At 41.7% G+C, this 17,845-nt stretch overlaps 1 protein-coding gene across 2 annotated transcripts in view; it reads right to left on the minus strand.

The window, feature by feature from the left end:
- Nucleotides 1–1,729: 1,729 nt before the first annotated feature.
- LOC129705211 (microtubule-associated tyrosine carboxypeptidase 1-like) overlaps nucleotides 1,730–17,845 on the minus strand; it is a 48,475-nt gene continuing 32,359 nt past the window's right edge. For both annotated transcript variants that reach the window (XM_055648678.1, XM_055648679.1), the window contains 4 exons: nucleotides 15,317–15,449; nucleotides 13,284–13,589; nucleotides 11,615–11,712; nucleotides 1,730–3,487 (listed from right to left, as the gene is read on the minus strand). In XM_055648678.1, the coding sequence (XP_055504653.1) occupies nucleotides 3,323–3,487; nucleotides 11,615–11,712; nucleotides 13,284–13,589; nucleotides 15,317–15,449 (702 nt within the window). In that variant the 3' untranslated portion in view covers nucleotides 1,730–3,322. The remainder of the gene's footprint in view (nucleotides 3,488–11,614; nucleotides 11,713–13,283; nucleotides 13,590–15,316; nucleotides 15,450–17,845) is intronic.

Here is a 17,845-nt window from a genome sequence, read left to right on the forward strand (position 1 = left end):
AATGTCTGCAATTTTATTAGGTACAATCAACATTTAATCTTTGGGGCCATGTCTGAGATCTTGTGAAACTAAAAAATGTGACGTCACCTCTCGATCATTACAAATTTATTGAACAGGACACAGTACAGAAACTGGATCGAGATTTTAAAAAAATCAGTCTTTTTCATTTGTTTCCATATTACATTGAAAGATAACAGTGAATTTCCAGAGTACATAAAAATCTGTTCCAAAAACACATTTAAGCACTTATTTTCCTGTCCAGCTGTCAGGAGGTACCTCCCACGAGAGCAGGATTTCACCTGCTGTGTGAACCTTGGGTCACCAACACTCAGGGTTTCTTTGTTTCTCTGAACCATGCGTTACCAACCATCAGTTTAACCCTCTATATAAACCCTGGGTCACCAACATCAGCTGGAAAAATCTCTGGGGGTTTCATTACAAGTTTATTCATCTACAATTGTCCCCCACCCTGTATAAACAGCTTTTATGTCCCCAAATCTCAAAACTTCATTAACCCAATAAATAAGTTATTACAAAAAATGAAAACCCGCCCTCCTTTTATGATTATGATCTTTTTCACAAAGAATCTCACGCCAGTTCCTATTAGCCGCTGATCCCAGTCTTTAAAGATTTAATTTTACCCTAAGAGGTGCAGGGATCATTAGCAATAAACAACGTCCATTTTGTGCAGGGTTAGTGTTGCAGCTGTGAAAATGGGTGGATGCCTTGAGAATGTCCAACTGATGCCACTGGTCAATGTGGTAGCTTACTGCTGAACGGTCAGTGAGGATCCTGCCAGCAGCAAAGCCAGAAGTCATGGGAAGGGGTGCCCAAACCTGAACTGAACCTGCCAGCGAATGTTTTGGGGAAAGGGGGAAGGTAGGCAACGCAAACTCCATCCATGATTATTTGGAAGAAAATCCCAAGAAATATGGAACAGTTGGTGGGAATCTATGCCTGAATACCCCTCAAGACTCATGGTAACCCCACCCCAAAGATCTAGCATTATCACATCTAGTGAAAGGGAGATAATATTACCATGCCGCTGAGCACAGCTGCAATTGGAGCCGTCACCCATCCAGCTCTTGACTTCTCATGGCATCCAGAAATATTTAACTGAAACCAAACCACCAGAGATCCCAACTTGGAACAGTGGATCATATCTTAACACACAAAAATAACTGTGGATAATGATACAGTGATCTTCAGTACAAGGATCCCAATGTGGGCAGTTCCTTTTCATCAGCAGAAATCAGAAGTCTTAAACCTGATCTAGTTCAAGTACTGCCAAACATCACAGTTAGAAAAGGATACTCGCTGAGGGAGGTCAATCGACCTATCACTTAGGCACTGCTCTTAGAGTCACATTCCCCTGTCCTTTCTCTACAACATTATTCATTTCCCCTTTAAGCATTATTACATTTTCTATCAAAATCCATTATTCATTCTTTTGTCTTCTGCTCCTATATCCAAAGCACAACAGTCTACTGAGTTTATTTCATAATCCAAATCCTGGCACTTTCTCCAATGTTCTTCAGTCGATATCCTCTGTATCCACCTGAACTGTCTCTGTGACTAACCATGATTGTATATTGTATCAAACACCTTCATCAAACTACATTGATCTCTCTGCTCTAAGAAGAAAAATCTCACAAGGCATCTAAAGATCCTACTTTATCTTTTTCAAATAACTCCCACTCCCCCCCTCCCCCTTCCTATACATCTTTACTAAATGGTACTAAATTTACTAAATCCAGAACTGAACACAGTTATATAATGTTTTAACATACTTTTCCATTGATAATGCATTAAATCCTATTCTAGACCAACCACCCTAACTTGCCTGCACCCTTTGAAGATGCGTGTGCAGCCAGTCTGCTCCTGTACCACTTTTAACATGTTCCCATTTAATTAATGTCACCACTCTTTTGACTTTGAAACACAACCTATCACATCACACTTCTCTGTGTTAATTCCCGTCTGCTGATTTCACAGCTAATGTGCTCTTAAAGTTCCCGACTGTATTTCCGAGTTTCGTATTATTGTCAAGTTTAGGAATTCATCTACCTGCATCGTATGTGCAGCTCACTATTACAAATCACAAACCACCAACCCAGTTAATTTGACAGGATTTCCAAATGGTACACAGCTATCACAATTGTCCACACTTCATTGGACAATTTGCACCTCAATCTGCCATCTCCTCTTTCCCAGATTTTCTCTTTCTCCATCCTGTTAAAATGTCACCATTGCCTTTTCCATTTCATCAATACCTATCTTTTGCTACCTTGCCTGTCCATCACCATTTCTACTTGCCTGGTTCCATTATTCAATTTCCCATCTAATCACATCTTCCAAACACCACAGATCTCTCTTCCTGTCCAACTCCCAACCTTCTTCTCCCCGACACTATATTTTCTAAAGAGCTATTCATCTTTATAATCATTTAGTTCAAATGGAAATCCATTAGCCAAAATGTTAACTATCTTCACCATTGCTCCCTCACCTCCTAGATGATTTTCCATATATTATTTTGGTTTCATTTTTAATTTGCATTTAAGCCTTTGCATGCTTGCAAAACATAAACAGCGGAATTGATTTAAAGGTGTGATGCGACTCTGGAAGAAATGGAGAGCTCAGCCAGATTCATCCCTCTGCCCGAGCCGAGGACAGCCTTGCATGAGTTAAACAGTCTTAATCGCAGATATTGTATACTGCACATAATCAATGTTGATGCAACTGTGTCTGTTGGGTTTTTATCCATAATTTTTTTCTTTTGTTCTCCCTCTACAGCAAGTAGTTAAAATAATTTCCTTTAAAAAGGAGCACCATTGCCAACAATAAATACATTTATATAGGAAAAACATGGCACATGGGACAGAAGTTAGGAGGTGAAGCTCCGGCTCCAGGCTTTGGCTTCAGTGGTTACAAATGCCCATTTTGTTTTTCATACTAATCTCCAAGGATGCTCAAACGCATCACAACAAAAAAAAGCTAAGGCCTCTGTGCCTTTGTGTTTGTGGTGTGTTTATGTTTGTGTACTTGTGTAGAAATATATTATATGCATTTATATATATATATATATACATATACACACACATATATATATATATATATATATGAGCAGGTATGTATAATATGAGCAGATATGTGTAGAAATATGTTCCTGTTTGTGTGTGTGAGCACATGTACTATGTATGTGTCTATGTATGTACAGTATATGTGTGTGGGTATGTGTGCGCATGTACCCGCACGCTGCAGTGAAATAGTGCATTTCAAAACAAAACAGGAGACACTCTCCTCCACCCGCTGCTGGCAGAGTCTACTGAGGGATTAGCTTGAGCAGCTCCTCGTCCGTCAGACCATTGACGGCTGTGATGTGGTGCAGCTGCTCCAGGTAGCGGCCCTGGTCTCGCATGAAGTGCGGGATCCGCGTGCGTTGCAGGGTAGCGGATTTCTTCAGATGCTCCACATCCTCGAATGAAACCTGGGATATGGTGGAAAGGGGGAGATACGTATTATTGATCCTCCAGAGAGACACAAAGATAGCAAGAGAAAGATGTTCCTGAATTGCATTGCCATTAGTCCAGGAAATAATCCCAACAGAAACATTGCTCATTAAAATTTGAAACTCTATCAGATGCAAAGTTGTTGTGTACAACTTTCTGAGTGGTGGGAAAGATTGTCAATCCCAACGACACCCGAGGGACATTCGTGGGACGTGGAAATCCCAAAATTCCCAGCAGGTCCTCGTAGATCACGAGCCTTCTGCAGTTTCCCAGTAATCGTACATTTAAACCACACCTGCCAATGGCTCTGTGACAGTTCAATGAAGATGAGCTGTTGTGAGGGGTTTTCTGATGTATTCATTGAGATAACACATATATTAATTGTTAACAAGTATATTGAAACGTATTTGATTGTTTTTCTGTGCATTTTAACTTAAAATCTTTTAAGACAATTAATGTAATAAAATTATTCATATTTTCATACCATGGTTAATTTGGACTCATTTTTGAATATGTTTAAATGTTTTTTATATGTCAGAGATTTTTCAGACTCTTGACAAATGGTAAGCCTAGGGGCAGGGCTCGATTTGTATGAAGGATTTGAGTATAGGAGCAGGGAGGTTCTACTGCAGTTGTACAGGGTCTTGGTGAGACCACGCCTGGAGTATTGCGTACAGTTTTGGTCTCCTGATCTGAGGAAAGACATTCTTACCATAGAGGGAGTACAGAGAAGGTTCACCAGACTGATTCCTGGGATGTCAGGACTTCCATATGAAGAAAGACTGGATAGACTTGGTTTGTACTCGCTAGAATTTAGAAGATTGAGGGGGGATCTTATAGAAACTTACAAAATTCTTAAGGGGTTGGACAGGCTAGATGCAGAAAGATTGTTCCCGATGTTGGGGAAGTCCAGAACAAGGGGTCACACAGTTTAAGGATAAGAGGGAAATCTCTTAGGACCGAGATGAGGTAAACTTTTTTCACACAGAGAGTGTTGAATCTCTGGAATTCTCTCCCGCAGAAGGTAGTTGAGGCCAGTTCATTGGCTATATTTAAGAGAGAGTTAGATGTGGCCCTTGTGGCTAAAGGGATCAGGGGGTATGGAGAGAAGGCAGGTACAGGATACTGAGTTGGATGAGCAGCCATGATCATATAGAATGGTGGTGCAGGCTCGAAGGGCCGAATGGCCTACTCCTGCACCTATTTTCTATGTTTCTATGTTTCTATGAAAAAGTATTTTGGGAGGCCAGTCTTGGGAACTTACACAAAGCAAGGATGACAGGGAGCGGGACTATTGTATAGTGCTGTGGCTGTACAGAATCAGATCCAGGGGATTGGAAGAGAGACAGACTGAATGGTAATAGAGAACATTTAAGATCTTTTGCCGAGTCAACTGAATAGGCAAAAGAAGTAAAACAAAAATAGAAGGCATTGACAAATAAAATGGTTACAATATACAATCATACTCAGTTAAATGAGAGTTGAACCCAATTGTTAAGTAAAGGCCCAGTGTTTCATTATTGTATCATATCCTGAACGCAGCAGGCTCCAGTACAAGTGGTACAAGGTGAATGGTCCCCCTTAGAGATTCAGAGGCAGCATAGAATGGGTGTTAGATGGTATCACTCAGCTGAAGGAGCAGCTGATCACTGTAGTGGGGCAGAGTTTGTTCACCGCTCGACCCGAGATGGTGATGTCTTTTCAGTCATGCGCCAGAAGAAGAGGAGAGATGGCATTCTCTCCCAGCGGAGATCGCAAGCGGGAATCATTCAGTTCCTTGAATGGAATGAAATTGAGTACGTTGTCACCTGTGACAAGGCAGAGTGAAATTCTTTGCTTGTATATCCAATGTGACATTCTCCTCCACAGGACAGATGGAGAAAGAAAGCTGTCTTATGTCAGCACTCCATTCTGCAACGTGGCAATTACAAAGGGCAGCAAGCTTTAAGTGAATGTAGGGACAGGGCATCAATCTAACCTTGCAGCATGCCAAAATAAAATAGGCAGCTATACTTTGCAAGAGCCCTGCATTCAAATGCAGAGGCATCATGCTTATTATTATTATATTCAGCTAATTGTAAGTCATGTTCAAAACTCCAACTGGATGCCTTTCAGCTTTATCTCTCTCATATCAGGAAACATCTGCCTATATATTACCACCAATGACAGTGACTGTAAGAATAAAACTTGCAATGACACGTTGTTTTATCAAGTGAAGAGGGGAGTAGGATGCAAGGCCTAAGTAAGCTTAAATAATAATGGAGAGTTATGTCCCGGTCCCACTTAGGAAACCTGAACGGAAACCCCTGGAGAATTTGCGCCCCACCCTAGGTTTCCGTGCGGTTCCCGGAGGTTGCCAGAGGTTGCAGGTAGTGGAAGCAGGTAGGGAGACTGACAAAAACCTCCGGGAACATTACAGAGTGAAAACACACTCCTGAAATTGAAGTTAGATGACCTCGAGAACCGGTCGCGGAGATCCAACCTAAGGGTGGTCGGGATTCCTGAAAAGATGGAAGGCTCGGACCCTGTTAAATTTATAACTGAGTTTTTTGAAGAAGTGCTGGGGGCGGATTTCTTCCCAAGACCTCTTATGCTTTCGCGTGCCCACCGAATTGGACCTACACCAACAGACGTCCGGAATATCAAGCCATCTAAGCCAAGAGTGTTCCTGGTTCTCTTTCATTACTTCCAGGAGAAACATCGTATCATCACCAAACGGAGGTAGGAGCTGTTCTTCCGAGGGCACCGGGTGTTTTTTTTTTTAACGAGGACTTCAGCGTGGAGCTGGGGAGAAAACGTGCAACTTTTAGGGAAATAAAATCCCTGCTTTACAATAAAGGGGTTCGGTTTGGCCTCCAGTATCCTGCCCGGCTCCAGGTCACTCATGAAGGTAAAAAGCACTATTTCAATACACCAGAGACTGCCAAAAAGTTTTACTACTCGCGCTGGGGAGGTGACAGCCGTGAAGAACAATGACCTTTTAGGATATCCATGCGGTATTGGCACGGCCTCCTGCGGCGGTGATCTTTGGAAGATTTGTTTATTCTTCAGTTTAATTTGTGGAATTCGACTGAGCTGAACTGCAATGCTACATATTTTGGGTAGTGAGTCGAGGACTTTTAGCCAGCAAAATGTAAATGTCTATGATTACTCTTTGGGATACAATTTTCACTTCCTTCTTTCTCGTAATGCTTTGCTTGTCCGGGGTTATCTTTAGCCTATATATCTTAAAAGTAGAATAAATGACTGTACAACTTTCAAAGAAGGGAGCCACCCTCAATTGGATCAAAAATTTTAGTTAGGGAACACTTCGGAAGTTTTTTGTTTTGTAATGCCTGCGATCATCCTCAGTCGGGGGAAGAAGATCTAGGTTTTTGGGGGTTACATTTTTTTTTGTTGTTAATATAAGGGGATGAGGGAAAGGTTTTGGGGTAATGGCAGCTCATTCTTTGATTGTTACAAATGCACTCGACTTTCTTTTTTTTTTGCTTTTTTTCTCTTCTCTTTTTTTTTCTACCCCCCATTGTGGGCTCTCACATGCAGCCTTCGCGTGGTTCTGGATGGCAGACGCTGTATGTATTTTTTGAATCATATTTTGAAATATGGCTAATGGTGATATTGATGGAGGCAATCCTGTGAGGTTTATATCTTGGAATGTAAAGGGGCTTAATGGTCCGGTTAAAAGAGCTAAAGTTTTTTCTCACCTAAAACAACTAAAAACAGATATACTACTTTTACAAGAGACTCACTTAAGACTGCAAGATCATAATAGACTGCGTAAAACGTGGGTTAGTCAGATTTTTCACTCCAGATTTAATAGTAGGTCCAGGGGTGTGGCAATATTAATCAACAAAAGAATACAGTTTACACCGTCTGACGTAGTCAGTGACCCTAATGGCCGGTTTATTATAGTTTCCGGGTGTCTTTTTCAAAAACCTGTCGTTTTAGTGAATGTTTATGCCCCTAATTGGGATGATGTTCACTTTGCAAATAAGGTTCTGTCATTAATACCCGATCTGAACACGCACCAGCTAATTTTTTCGGGAGACCTGAACTGTGCTATTAATCCACTGCTTGATAGGTCTAGTTCTAAGGGGACACCTTCTGGTATGGCAAAGACCTTCTCACTGTTTATGCAACAAAATGGTTATGTGGACCCCTGGAGATTTCTGAACCCAACTGCTAGACAATTCTCTCTTTTTTTTCTCATGTTCACCATTCTTTTTCCAGAATAGACTTTTTTTTTTATTTTATTTTTTTAATATAGACAGCCCCTTCATTCCTAGGGTTAAGAAAATTGAATATACCGCTATAGTAATATCAGATCACTCACCTGTGATACTGGACCTAGGCTTTCCTTTAAATATTAAAGAACGACCTCTTTGGAAACTCAACCCCCTTTTGCTTTTCAATTTAAAATTTTGCAGTTTTGTATCAGCTAACATAGGCACATTCCTCGAAATTAGTAAAACTGAGTTCGTATCCTGCTCTTTAATTTGGGAAACTTTAAAAGCCTTCTTAAGAGGTCAAATCATATCTTATACTTCATACGCCAATAAAGAACGCAAGAAGGAAATGGAAACCCTGTTAAAATCCATCTTGACCCTGGATAGGCAATATTCTGAAGCACCCACCACCCAATTATACAAAAGCCGTGCTGATTTACAAACAAAATTCAATCTTTTATCTACTAATCAAACAGAACAACTAATTCTCCGGACTCGTGGTCTTTATTATGAATATGGTGATAAGGCGAGTCGGCTTATGGCTCACCAACTGAAGTATCAATCCGCGTCCTGGCTTATTCCTCAGATAAGAGACATACACCAAGACATAACAAGCAATCCAAAAGAAATAAACAATACTTTCACAGCCTTTTATTCTTCTCTTTACACCTCAGAATTCCCCTTGGACACTATGAATATGGAAACTTTCTTAGAAGATTTGGAAATACCCACTCTGGAATTAGAAGACGCAGAAAATCTAGACCAACCCCTTGGGCAGGAAGAGATTAATAATGCCATTATGGCAATGCAGAGTGGTAAAACCCCGGGCCCTGATGGCTACCCATTAGAATTTTATAAGAAATTTAAGGATAAGCTCACACCTGTTCTTTTAGAAATGTTTCAAGAATCTTTGGAAAAAGGTTCATTACCCCACACTCTTTCACAGGCTTCTATTTCACTTCTGTAGATCAGTGCATGTTCCTTTAACCATAGTGACCTCCCCACTACTAACCACTTTGTGTGGAATAAGTCATTTTACAACTTCTTCTTAAAAAAGACAAGGATCCGACTCAATATGGATCATACCGCCCCATCTCACTTTTGAATGTAGGTAAAAATGTTGGCGAAGGCGCTGGCTTGCCATTTAGATCAAACAGGTTTCATTAAAAATCGTCATTCCTTTTCTAATATCCGCCGATTGGCCAGTGTGGTCTATTCGCCCAGTGCTTCTCCGCGCTCAGAGGCTGTTATCTCTTTGGACGCGGAGAAGGCATTCGATCGAGTGGAGTGGCCATATTTGTTCAGTCTTGAAGAGATTTGGATTTGGCAAAATATTTGTAGCCTGGGTTAAGCTATTATATCAATCACCCTTAGCATGTGTACAGACAAATTATTTGCGATCTGATTATTTTCAATTAACCCGTGGCACTCGTCAAGGCTTCCCATTGTCTCCGTCTCTTTTTGCGATTGGAATTGAGCCCCTCTCCATTACACTTAGGTCAACTACATTATTCTAGGGCATTAGGAGAGGAAACAGGGAACATCGTGTGTCTCTATATGCCGACGACCTTCTTCTTTATATGAGTGACCCTACAGCCAGTGGCCCTGCAATTGTGTCCTTGTTGGATCAGTTTGGGACTTTTCCGGCTATAAACTAAACCTCCAAAAAAAGCAAATGCTTTCCCATCAACCTAGCCCTACAGATCCAACATGAAACCCTGCCCTTTCCCATATCTCAAGAAGGTTTTGTATATTTAGGAATACACATCACCCGCCTTTTCACATCCCTGCTTGCAGCTAACTACATGCCTCAAGTTAGCCAAATGAAGGCTGACTTTGACAGATGGCGTAGTCTGCCACTCACTATGGCTGGGAGAGTGCAGTCAGTGAAGATGACTGTACCTCCCAGATTTCTTTACTTGTTCCAATGTTTGTCGGTTTTCCTACCCAAGTCATTTTTTAACTCAGTTAACTAATCTATAACCTCCTTTATATATGGTAACAAGGTTCCAAGGGTCAATTAGTGCACTATCCAAAGAGGTCGCGAAGTAGGTGGACTGGGCCTTCCTAGCTTTATTAATTATTACTGGGCATCCAATATCCAAAAGATATTATTCTGCCTCCACCGACCAGATGCAGACTGGTGTCTGCTTGAATCACAATCCTGTTACTCCTCGTCTCTCCCAGCTTTAGTATATTCCTCCCTGCCATTGAAACCCTCTAGATTTACATCCAACCCTGTCTAACTATCCACCATCAAAATTTTTAACCAATTTTGTTGCCATTATAAGCTTACATCAGCTTCAGTTCTGGGTCCCATTCATAGTAACCATTTATTTCCCCCCCCCCCTCTACACTTGACTCAACCTTTCGACAGTGGGGTTTGAATGGTCTTATGTGCATTAAGGATTTATACACTAACAACATATTTGATAGTTTCGACTACCTACACAAAAAACATGGCCTCCCACATAATCATTTATTTAAATATATTCAGGTTCGCCACTTTGTCATGAAAAAATTTCCTTCTTTTCCTGATCTCCCTCCTGTCACAGTGTTGGATAAACTCACTCTTACCTTTGCAAATAAAGGACTGATCTCTGCAGTATATTCTCAATTGATGTATTTAGGAGATCAAAACCTGAACAAAATTAAAGCTAGGTGGGAGGATGACCTTGGTATGGATCTGTCTGAGGAATGCTGGACAGAAGCGCTGAGAAAAGTCCACTCCTCGTCATCATGTGCTAGATTGGGGCTCATACAATTTAAAGTTTTACACAGGGTTCATTTAAGCAAAGCCAGGCTTGCTAACATATATCCCAGGGACAGACGCTGGCTGTGACAGGTGCTCGTTCTCTCCAGCCAATCTAGCTCATGCATTCTGGTCTTGCCCCAAACTTGTTAACTATTGGGCAGTGGTTTTTAAAACCATCAGTGAAGTCCTTGGGATGACAATGAGACCTTGCCCGCTTGTAGCTGTATTTGGTGTAACAGATAAAACCTTGGGTTTAAATACAACCCTGTCTGATATCATTACATTTACATCACTTTTGGCCCATAGGAGAATCTTGCTGGTCTGGAAATCTACTACTCCTCCATCTGCCGCTGCTTGGCTGGAAGACGTCATGTTTTTTTTAAGGTTAGAAAAGATTAAATTCACATTGAGGGGGTCTGTGAAAAAGTTTTATTTGAAATGGGAACCCTTTTTATCATACTTTGAGGGTCTAAAGGAACTACCTATTGACTGAGGGCACTTGACAGTAAGTGGAGATCCACCTTTATTCAGTTTTGTTACTTTATTATTGTTAAAAAGTGTATTTGATTTTGTGATACATTTGGATTGTGAAAAAATAAGCTGCCAAGGGGTGTTTAGGGAGGGTGGGTTAGGGTTATTTTGTTTATATTATTATTTATAAAAAACAAAATGGAGGAAAATGTAATGCCATACATCAGATGTACTGTGAATTTTTTAATTTTTTTTCCCTCCAATAAAAAACTATTAATTGAAAAAAAAGAAAAAACCTCCGGGAACCTTCAGAAACCGCACGGAAACCTTGGGCGGGGCACAAAGTCTCCAGAGATTTCCGTTCAGGTTTCCTAAGTGGGACGGGCATAAATACTTTTATTCCAAGAAGTAATGGACCAATATTTCAGCTGCAATATTGCTCAAAGTTTAACAAGACATTGGAAAGACGCAGGTGACCCGCTGACCCCTACCATGAGTCTACTCTGCTGTACTGTACACCATTGTTGCATGTTGAGTTATTCTTCGGCATGTGTTACAAAGCTCCCCTGCCACCCCCACCAATGGCGAATTGTAAGGCTCATAGGGCAAGTAGCTGAGTGAGAAAAACCCTGCAGCAGGGTAGATAAGGTTACCTTCCCCAGTGCCGCCAGCATCTTGAAATCAATGGTTTTCCGGTATCGAAGCAGCATCAACACACCGTCTAGATATACCTGGTCCTTACTGAAACAGCCTGCAAACAACAGAGACCCAAGATCTGAGTGAGGCATAGTTTTCCTATGTCAATTTAGCATTGAGTCTTTAGGAAATTACAGTTATGGGCTAACTGGGATATGTTTAACAGATGCACCATGACCTAGACGTGCACTTACATAACTTTCTGAGAATTATGCAATTGGACAGTGATTTTTTTGTTGGAGGAGAAACATAATTTTCTGGTCATATGATTTCACTTGGACATTGGACCGGGCTCTTTCTGTTGACCGCAATGTAATTTTCCACAGCAGCACAGCATGGAATGACTTGATTTTCTAGGTGGCGTTTTGCAGGAGGGGACTTAGACCATGTTATCCCAGGAATGCGGTCACGCTGGCTGCTCCTGTGACAATAGAGTCTCTACACTATGGGGCTGAATTACACCAGCAAGGTAAAAAAAATGTTTTCTATGTCCCTGATCTTAGATAGGGAGACCTCTGTAAAAAAAATCCAGATGCAATCTCAGCTGATTACTTGATTATTGAATGTGATATCTCTACTCTTGTACTTGAATCCTTTTACAAAAAGGTCAACACGTCATTTTCCAGATGTTTGCTGAATCTGTTTATTAACTTTCAGTGTTTCATGAACAAAAATAGAGGCCTTTCAATTTCCAACGCCTTTCAATTTCATGTATGCTAAAACATATTCTGCTTTTCTAACAATATTGATGCTTTACTATTGTAGTCAATATCCCAGGCTTCATATCCTCGTCTATTCAGAGCATGTCTATATCCCCCGACGCTCCTCTTCAGAGCCCATTCTGCTACCCAACTTTGTATCATCAGCAAAAATTGATATTTTATAAATCTCTTCATAAATTAGAGGTGCAGATTTAGGCCATTCGCCCATCAAGTCTACGCCACTATTCAATCATGGCTGATCTACCCCCTCTCAACCCCATTCTCCTGCCTTCTCTCCATAACTTCTGACACACGTACTAATTAAGAATCTGTCAATCTCTGCCTTAAAAATATTCATTGACATGGCCTCCACAGCAATTAATCCCACAGATTCACCACCCTCTGGCTAAAGAAATTCCTCCACATCTCCTTTCTGAAGGTACGTCCTTTTATTTTGAGGTTATGCCCTCTGGTCCAAGACCCTCCTACTAGTACTCATACCCTGCTGGCTCAGTGACTCGTTTTTTCCCCATATTTTGAATTCTGTTCTTTCATTCCATGCATGAGCTCTAATCTTGTATAATAATCTCTACACTGGCACCTTATTGAAGACCTGAAAATCCAAATGTATCACTTGAATTCGTTTGCCCTACCAGTTACAACGTTGATAAGCTTGTGACAGCTTTGTCAAGTACTCTAATAGTGCGGTAAAGACAGCTGTAATCAAGCTGGGACATGCTGGTTAGGGTCAAAGAGATAGAGCTTCGGACAGTAATAACACTGTCATACATTACTTAGGCATCTCCGTATAGAGAAATATCAATTTGTGACTTTGCAATAAGCATAAACCTTCCTTAAAACATAAAAAATAGTGACTGCTACATTATAGCAAGAAACTGGCTTTAGAGACATCAATGTATGTGACCTGGTAGTGCAGTATCTGTTTGCCCTCTCTTGGCTCGCACGCAGTACTCCCATCGAGTGTTCGGGTCCTCGACAAACTTAGCAATGTCTTGAAAAAGTTGGCAGAAAGGCATCCAACTGGCCTGGAACACGGTGTAGTAGAGCAGAGCTGCTCGCCACAGGAATGGGTACTTGCGGTATAACACGCTGTTTAAGCTGGCCAGGCCCTCTTCTGTTGGGTTAGCCGGCTTCAGGCTGTACAGCTTCCTGCCCGCCGCACTGTGCCAGGGCTGATGGCTGTTATTGACACCCCGAATGTAGTGCGTTCCTGATACAAATACATATTTTGTATAAACAAATGGAGAGAGAAAGCTTCACCACATCATAAGGACAGTTCTGTCACCAGTATCATCATAGGGAGAAAGGTCAACGCAATTTCGGCCAAAACAAGCAGAATTTTACCAAAAGCTTGGCACTAAATAATCGCACCCTCTCCAGCACGGGTAACCTCTGGGAACCCAGGAACTGCTTGTGATGAAGAGGGAGATTTAAAGGGACAGCCACTTCCCATCCCTCCTTAAAGAAGCAGGAGGAAAAATGTTTGTGATTGCAAAGTGATAATATACTTTGGCATATTTCGCACGGAAACCAAAAATTGTAACAATTGACTTCAAATAAGGAAAGGTTTGTCATGAAGATTTTAACATGTACTGTGTGGCTCTCAGTGAGAGCTGAAGGACAGGGATTGTAACCCCATGAAAATTCTAACAATGGAATGTTAAGGGATGGGATGACAGTGCAGAGAATTATGCCGTCCAAATCAGGCAGTGGCTAGGTTTGACCCCTGGTTGACCCAAAATTCAGATGCGAGGTGAACTGTGAGGCAAATACTAACAGACTTCAAAGAAAGTATAGACAGGGTGGTGGAACAGGCACATAGATGACAGAAAGTTAACGCTAAGTTATGTGAAGTGTTACATTTTGAAACGAAGAGTGTGAAAAGGCAACAAACTAATTATTTTTAACGCATATTAAAGGGGTTCTAAATTCTGAAAGGGGCACAAGAACAGGAAGGTTTAGGGTTTTGGGATGTGCATTGTCCATTGTACAGTATGCATAAGGCAAGTTGAAAAGCTGGGTTTGTTCTCCTTGGAAAGGAAAAGGCCCAGAGATGATCTGATATACCGACAGAGATGATGGAAAGAGGAAATGTTCCCACTCGTGGAAAGGTCGGAAAATTAGACTGACTGCAAACGAACAAAAGGGTCACAAGGAAAAAAAGGATTTTTTGCATAGAAAGTGGTCAGGGTCTCAAATGTACTGCTGGATGAGTCGTACAGGCAGGTTAGTTGTGGTTTAGGAAAGGGAGCAGGATGAGTGTCTTAGAGAGAAGAATTTTGAGCTATGGGGAGGACGTGGAGGAAGGGACTTCCTGAAATGCGGTTATATAGAGCCAGTATGTTGGGCCAAATAGCCTCTTTCAGTGCTATAGTTATTGTAAAATTCTGTGCCTGCATGAACTGGGCTAACACTTGTGACTTAATGCCCCTGGCCTACTTCAGAAACCTGAACGGAAACCTCTGGAGACTTTGCACCCCACCCAAGGTTTCCGTGTGGTTCCGGGAGGTTCCCGGAGGTTTTTGTCAGTCTCCCTACCTGCATCCACTACCTGCAACCTCCGGCAACCACCTGCAAACTCCGGGAACCGCACGGAAACCTTGGTTGGGGCGCAAAGTCTCCAGAGGTTACCGTTCAGGTTTCCTAAGTGGGACAGGGGCATTAGGCACAACAGCAGCCAAGGTTCTTGCTCCTTTACCCATTCCAGTGAGACCATTACAGATGCCTACATGAAACGGGTCCAGCACTGGCTCAGGGTCAATCACAATAACCACTGTGGCTCAATTACATTGTCACAATAACAAACAACAGAAGGTACCCATAGGAACTAGAGTAAAATACATCAGGAGAACACAGAAGAAAATTGCGGGGAGAGGACAAAAGATGACAAAGCACAGAACGTCCTTCGATCCTACCCGATTAGTTTTGGATACGGACCTATTTCATGCCGCAGCATTCCCTCCAGCCAGTGCTGACGAGCTCCCGCCAGGTTAATGGTGAGCGTGGGCCGACAGTTCTCCACCATCATCACCGCCTGAGACAGCAGGTCATCACTCAGCCGCACCACCACCTGCAGAGGGAGAGGACATAGTAAACTCAGATGGACAGGCACTGTTCATAGATATCAGGTAAACCCATCAGGCCTTGCCTTGTGTCTTCCAACCTATATATAAACCAGCATCTGCAGTTCCTTCCAATACATATGAAGTGCCAGTTGCAGAAGCGTGCCAGTTAGTGAAATGTCAGATTACTAGTTTTCACTGTGTTTGTGCGGAGTGCTGAATCCTTCGAGGAGAGGTTGTTGGTGTTGAAAATGGGAAAGTGCAGACAGAAGGGAGAGCAGTCCTGTTCTGTTGGAGCTCTCCTAATAACAAATAGGCAGGGACCATCAGCACCAACTCAGAGAGCTTTGTGATAGCATTAACTTCTGGAGATGAAAAGAAAAAAAATAATGGAAACCGGTCAGGTGACATCCGTGAAAAAGAAAACAGAGTTAAGGTTAAGGATTCAGGTCAAATACACTTCATCTGAGATCTGAGATCTAATGAGTATTTCCAGCCATTTTTGACTATTTTTATTTCAAATTTCCAGCATCTGCTTTAAAACAAAATGTCAGTAAACATTTGGATGATTCTGCGGCCATGATTTCAGAGACTGCAATGTTCCTAGGCACAAATGTAACATTAAAGGATTTTCGATTCATAGTTATGTACAGCATAGCAATGGTTCTATCTAACAGGTGAAGGAACACACAGCTATGGTGAATAGTAACACCACCCAATGTCACTTTCTGCTAGTGGAGACAAAGATCTTCAATGTCCCTGAGGTTGGGACACACTCAAAAATGACAATTCAAAGAACTTACATCAGTAATTTAGAAAAAAAATGAAATAAATCACTTGAATTGGTTTAAAACTTAGTGAAATAATTAAATATCACAACACAAACTTCCCTTATATTTAAATCCTTCAGACCCCAGTCTGAAGAGCGGTTCCAACCTGAAATATCATCTATTGAGTTACACCAATTTGGTGTCTATCTTTAATATGAACCAGCATCTGCAGTTCCTTCCTACAAATCTTACATTATCCTTACCTCGCTACATCATAGCTTAAAATCTCTGTTCAAGTGAATGGTTTTGCGAGTCCTAGCCAGCCCTAATCCACTGGGGATCCACAAGCAGATTCCCAGAAGAGCCGTGATTCCCAGCAGCCCTGTGCTCCACAGCTGAGCACCATGTGTTGCCTTCTAGGGGCTCTGCAGCGCTGCACAAACAGGTCATCACCAGTAAAGTCTCTGCCAGCAAGCTTTCAGCAACTCCTAACCCAGCATCAAGCCTCCCTGATCACGTGACCACCAGCAGCTCTTTCCGCTGATAACGTCACTACACAAAAATGACACTTCTGAGATGATCTAACCAAGGTAGAATTGCAAATATCTCATCCTGTCAGATTTACGACAAGTGCTTCCACAATAATTTTTTCCTTGTGCAGTGTGCAGTCTTTTTTATTTCCAAAATAAAAGTTAGCTTTGCATTTTCATAAATTTCTGCTTCTCGAAAATATGCTGGGAGCAAGTTTTCTGTTCCCCTGGCTGCAAACGTTAACTTGCTTCCATTTCTTCTATCTACTCCTCTCCACCTTCCTTCCCACACTGCTGCTGGTGTGTTTCTGCAGCATTTTGTGTCTTTCTTTATTTCAAACAATTCCCATCTCACTTTGTTTAAGAAGGAACCGCAGATGCTGGAAAATCGAAGGTACACAAAAATGCTGGAGAAACTCAGCGGGTGCAGCAGCATCTATGGAGCGAAGAAAATAGGCAACGTTTCGGGCCAAAACGTTGCCTATTTCCTTCGCTCCATAGATGCGACTGCACCAGCTGAGTTTCTCCAGCATTTTTGTGTACCTCCCATCTCACTCTATCTGTTCCTTACCACTCTAACCCACCCACATTGCATGCCTTAAGTCTGGATGGATAACTAGCTGACTAGTGTGTGAACCTATAGATTCATACAGCACAGAGACTGGCTATTCGGTCCACTGGGTTTGTGCTGGCCTTCAACCATATATTTACTCTAATCCAGTTTTACTCTTGCCACATTTCCCTCAATTTTGCAAAATTCTACCACCAACCTACAGCATTGGGAGTGATTTACTCTGCCTAATTAATCAACCAAACTACATAGATTTAGGATGTGGGAGGAAACTAGAACACCCAAAGGAAATCAACAGCACAGGAAGAACGTAGAAACTCAACACACTTAGCATCGGAAGTCAGGATTGAATCACATAGATGGTGAAAATCTGTAGTAGAAACTGAAAATGTCAAACTACTCAATAGGTCAGCAAGATACTTCATTAGAAGGGTCTCAGACCTGAAGCATTAACTCTGTTTTTTCTCTTCGCAGGTGCTGTTTAACCCGCTGAGTGTTTCCAGAGATTTCCGAGTCAATCTGCAGTCGGTTTT

The sequence above is a fragment of the Leucoraja erinacea genome, chromosome 17, assembly GCF_028641065.1.
Source record: "Leucoraja erinacea ecotype New England chromosome 17, Leri_hhj_1, whole genome shotgun sequence".
Classification (NCBI taxonomy): domain Eukaryota; kingdom Metazoa; phylum Chordata; class Chondrichthyes; order Rajiformes; family Rajidae; genus Leucoraja; species Leucoraja erinaceus.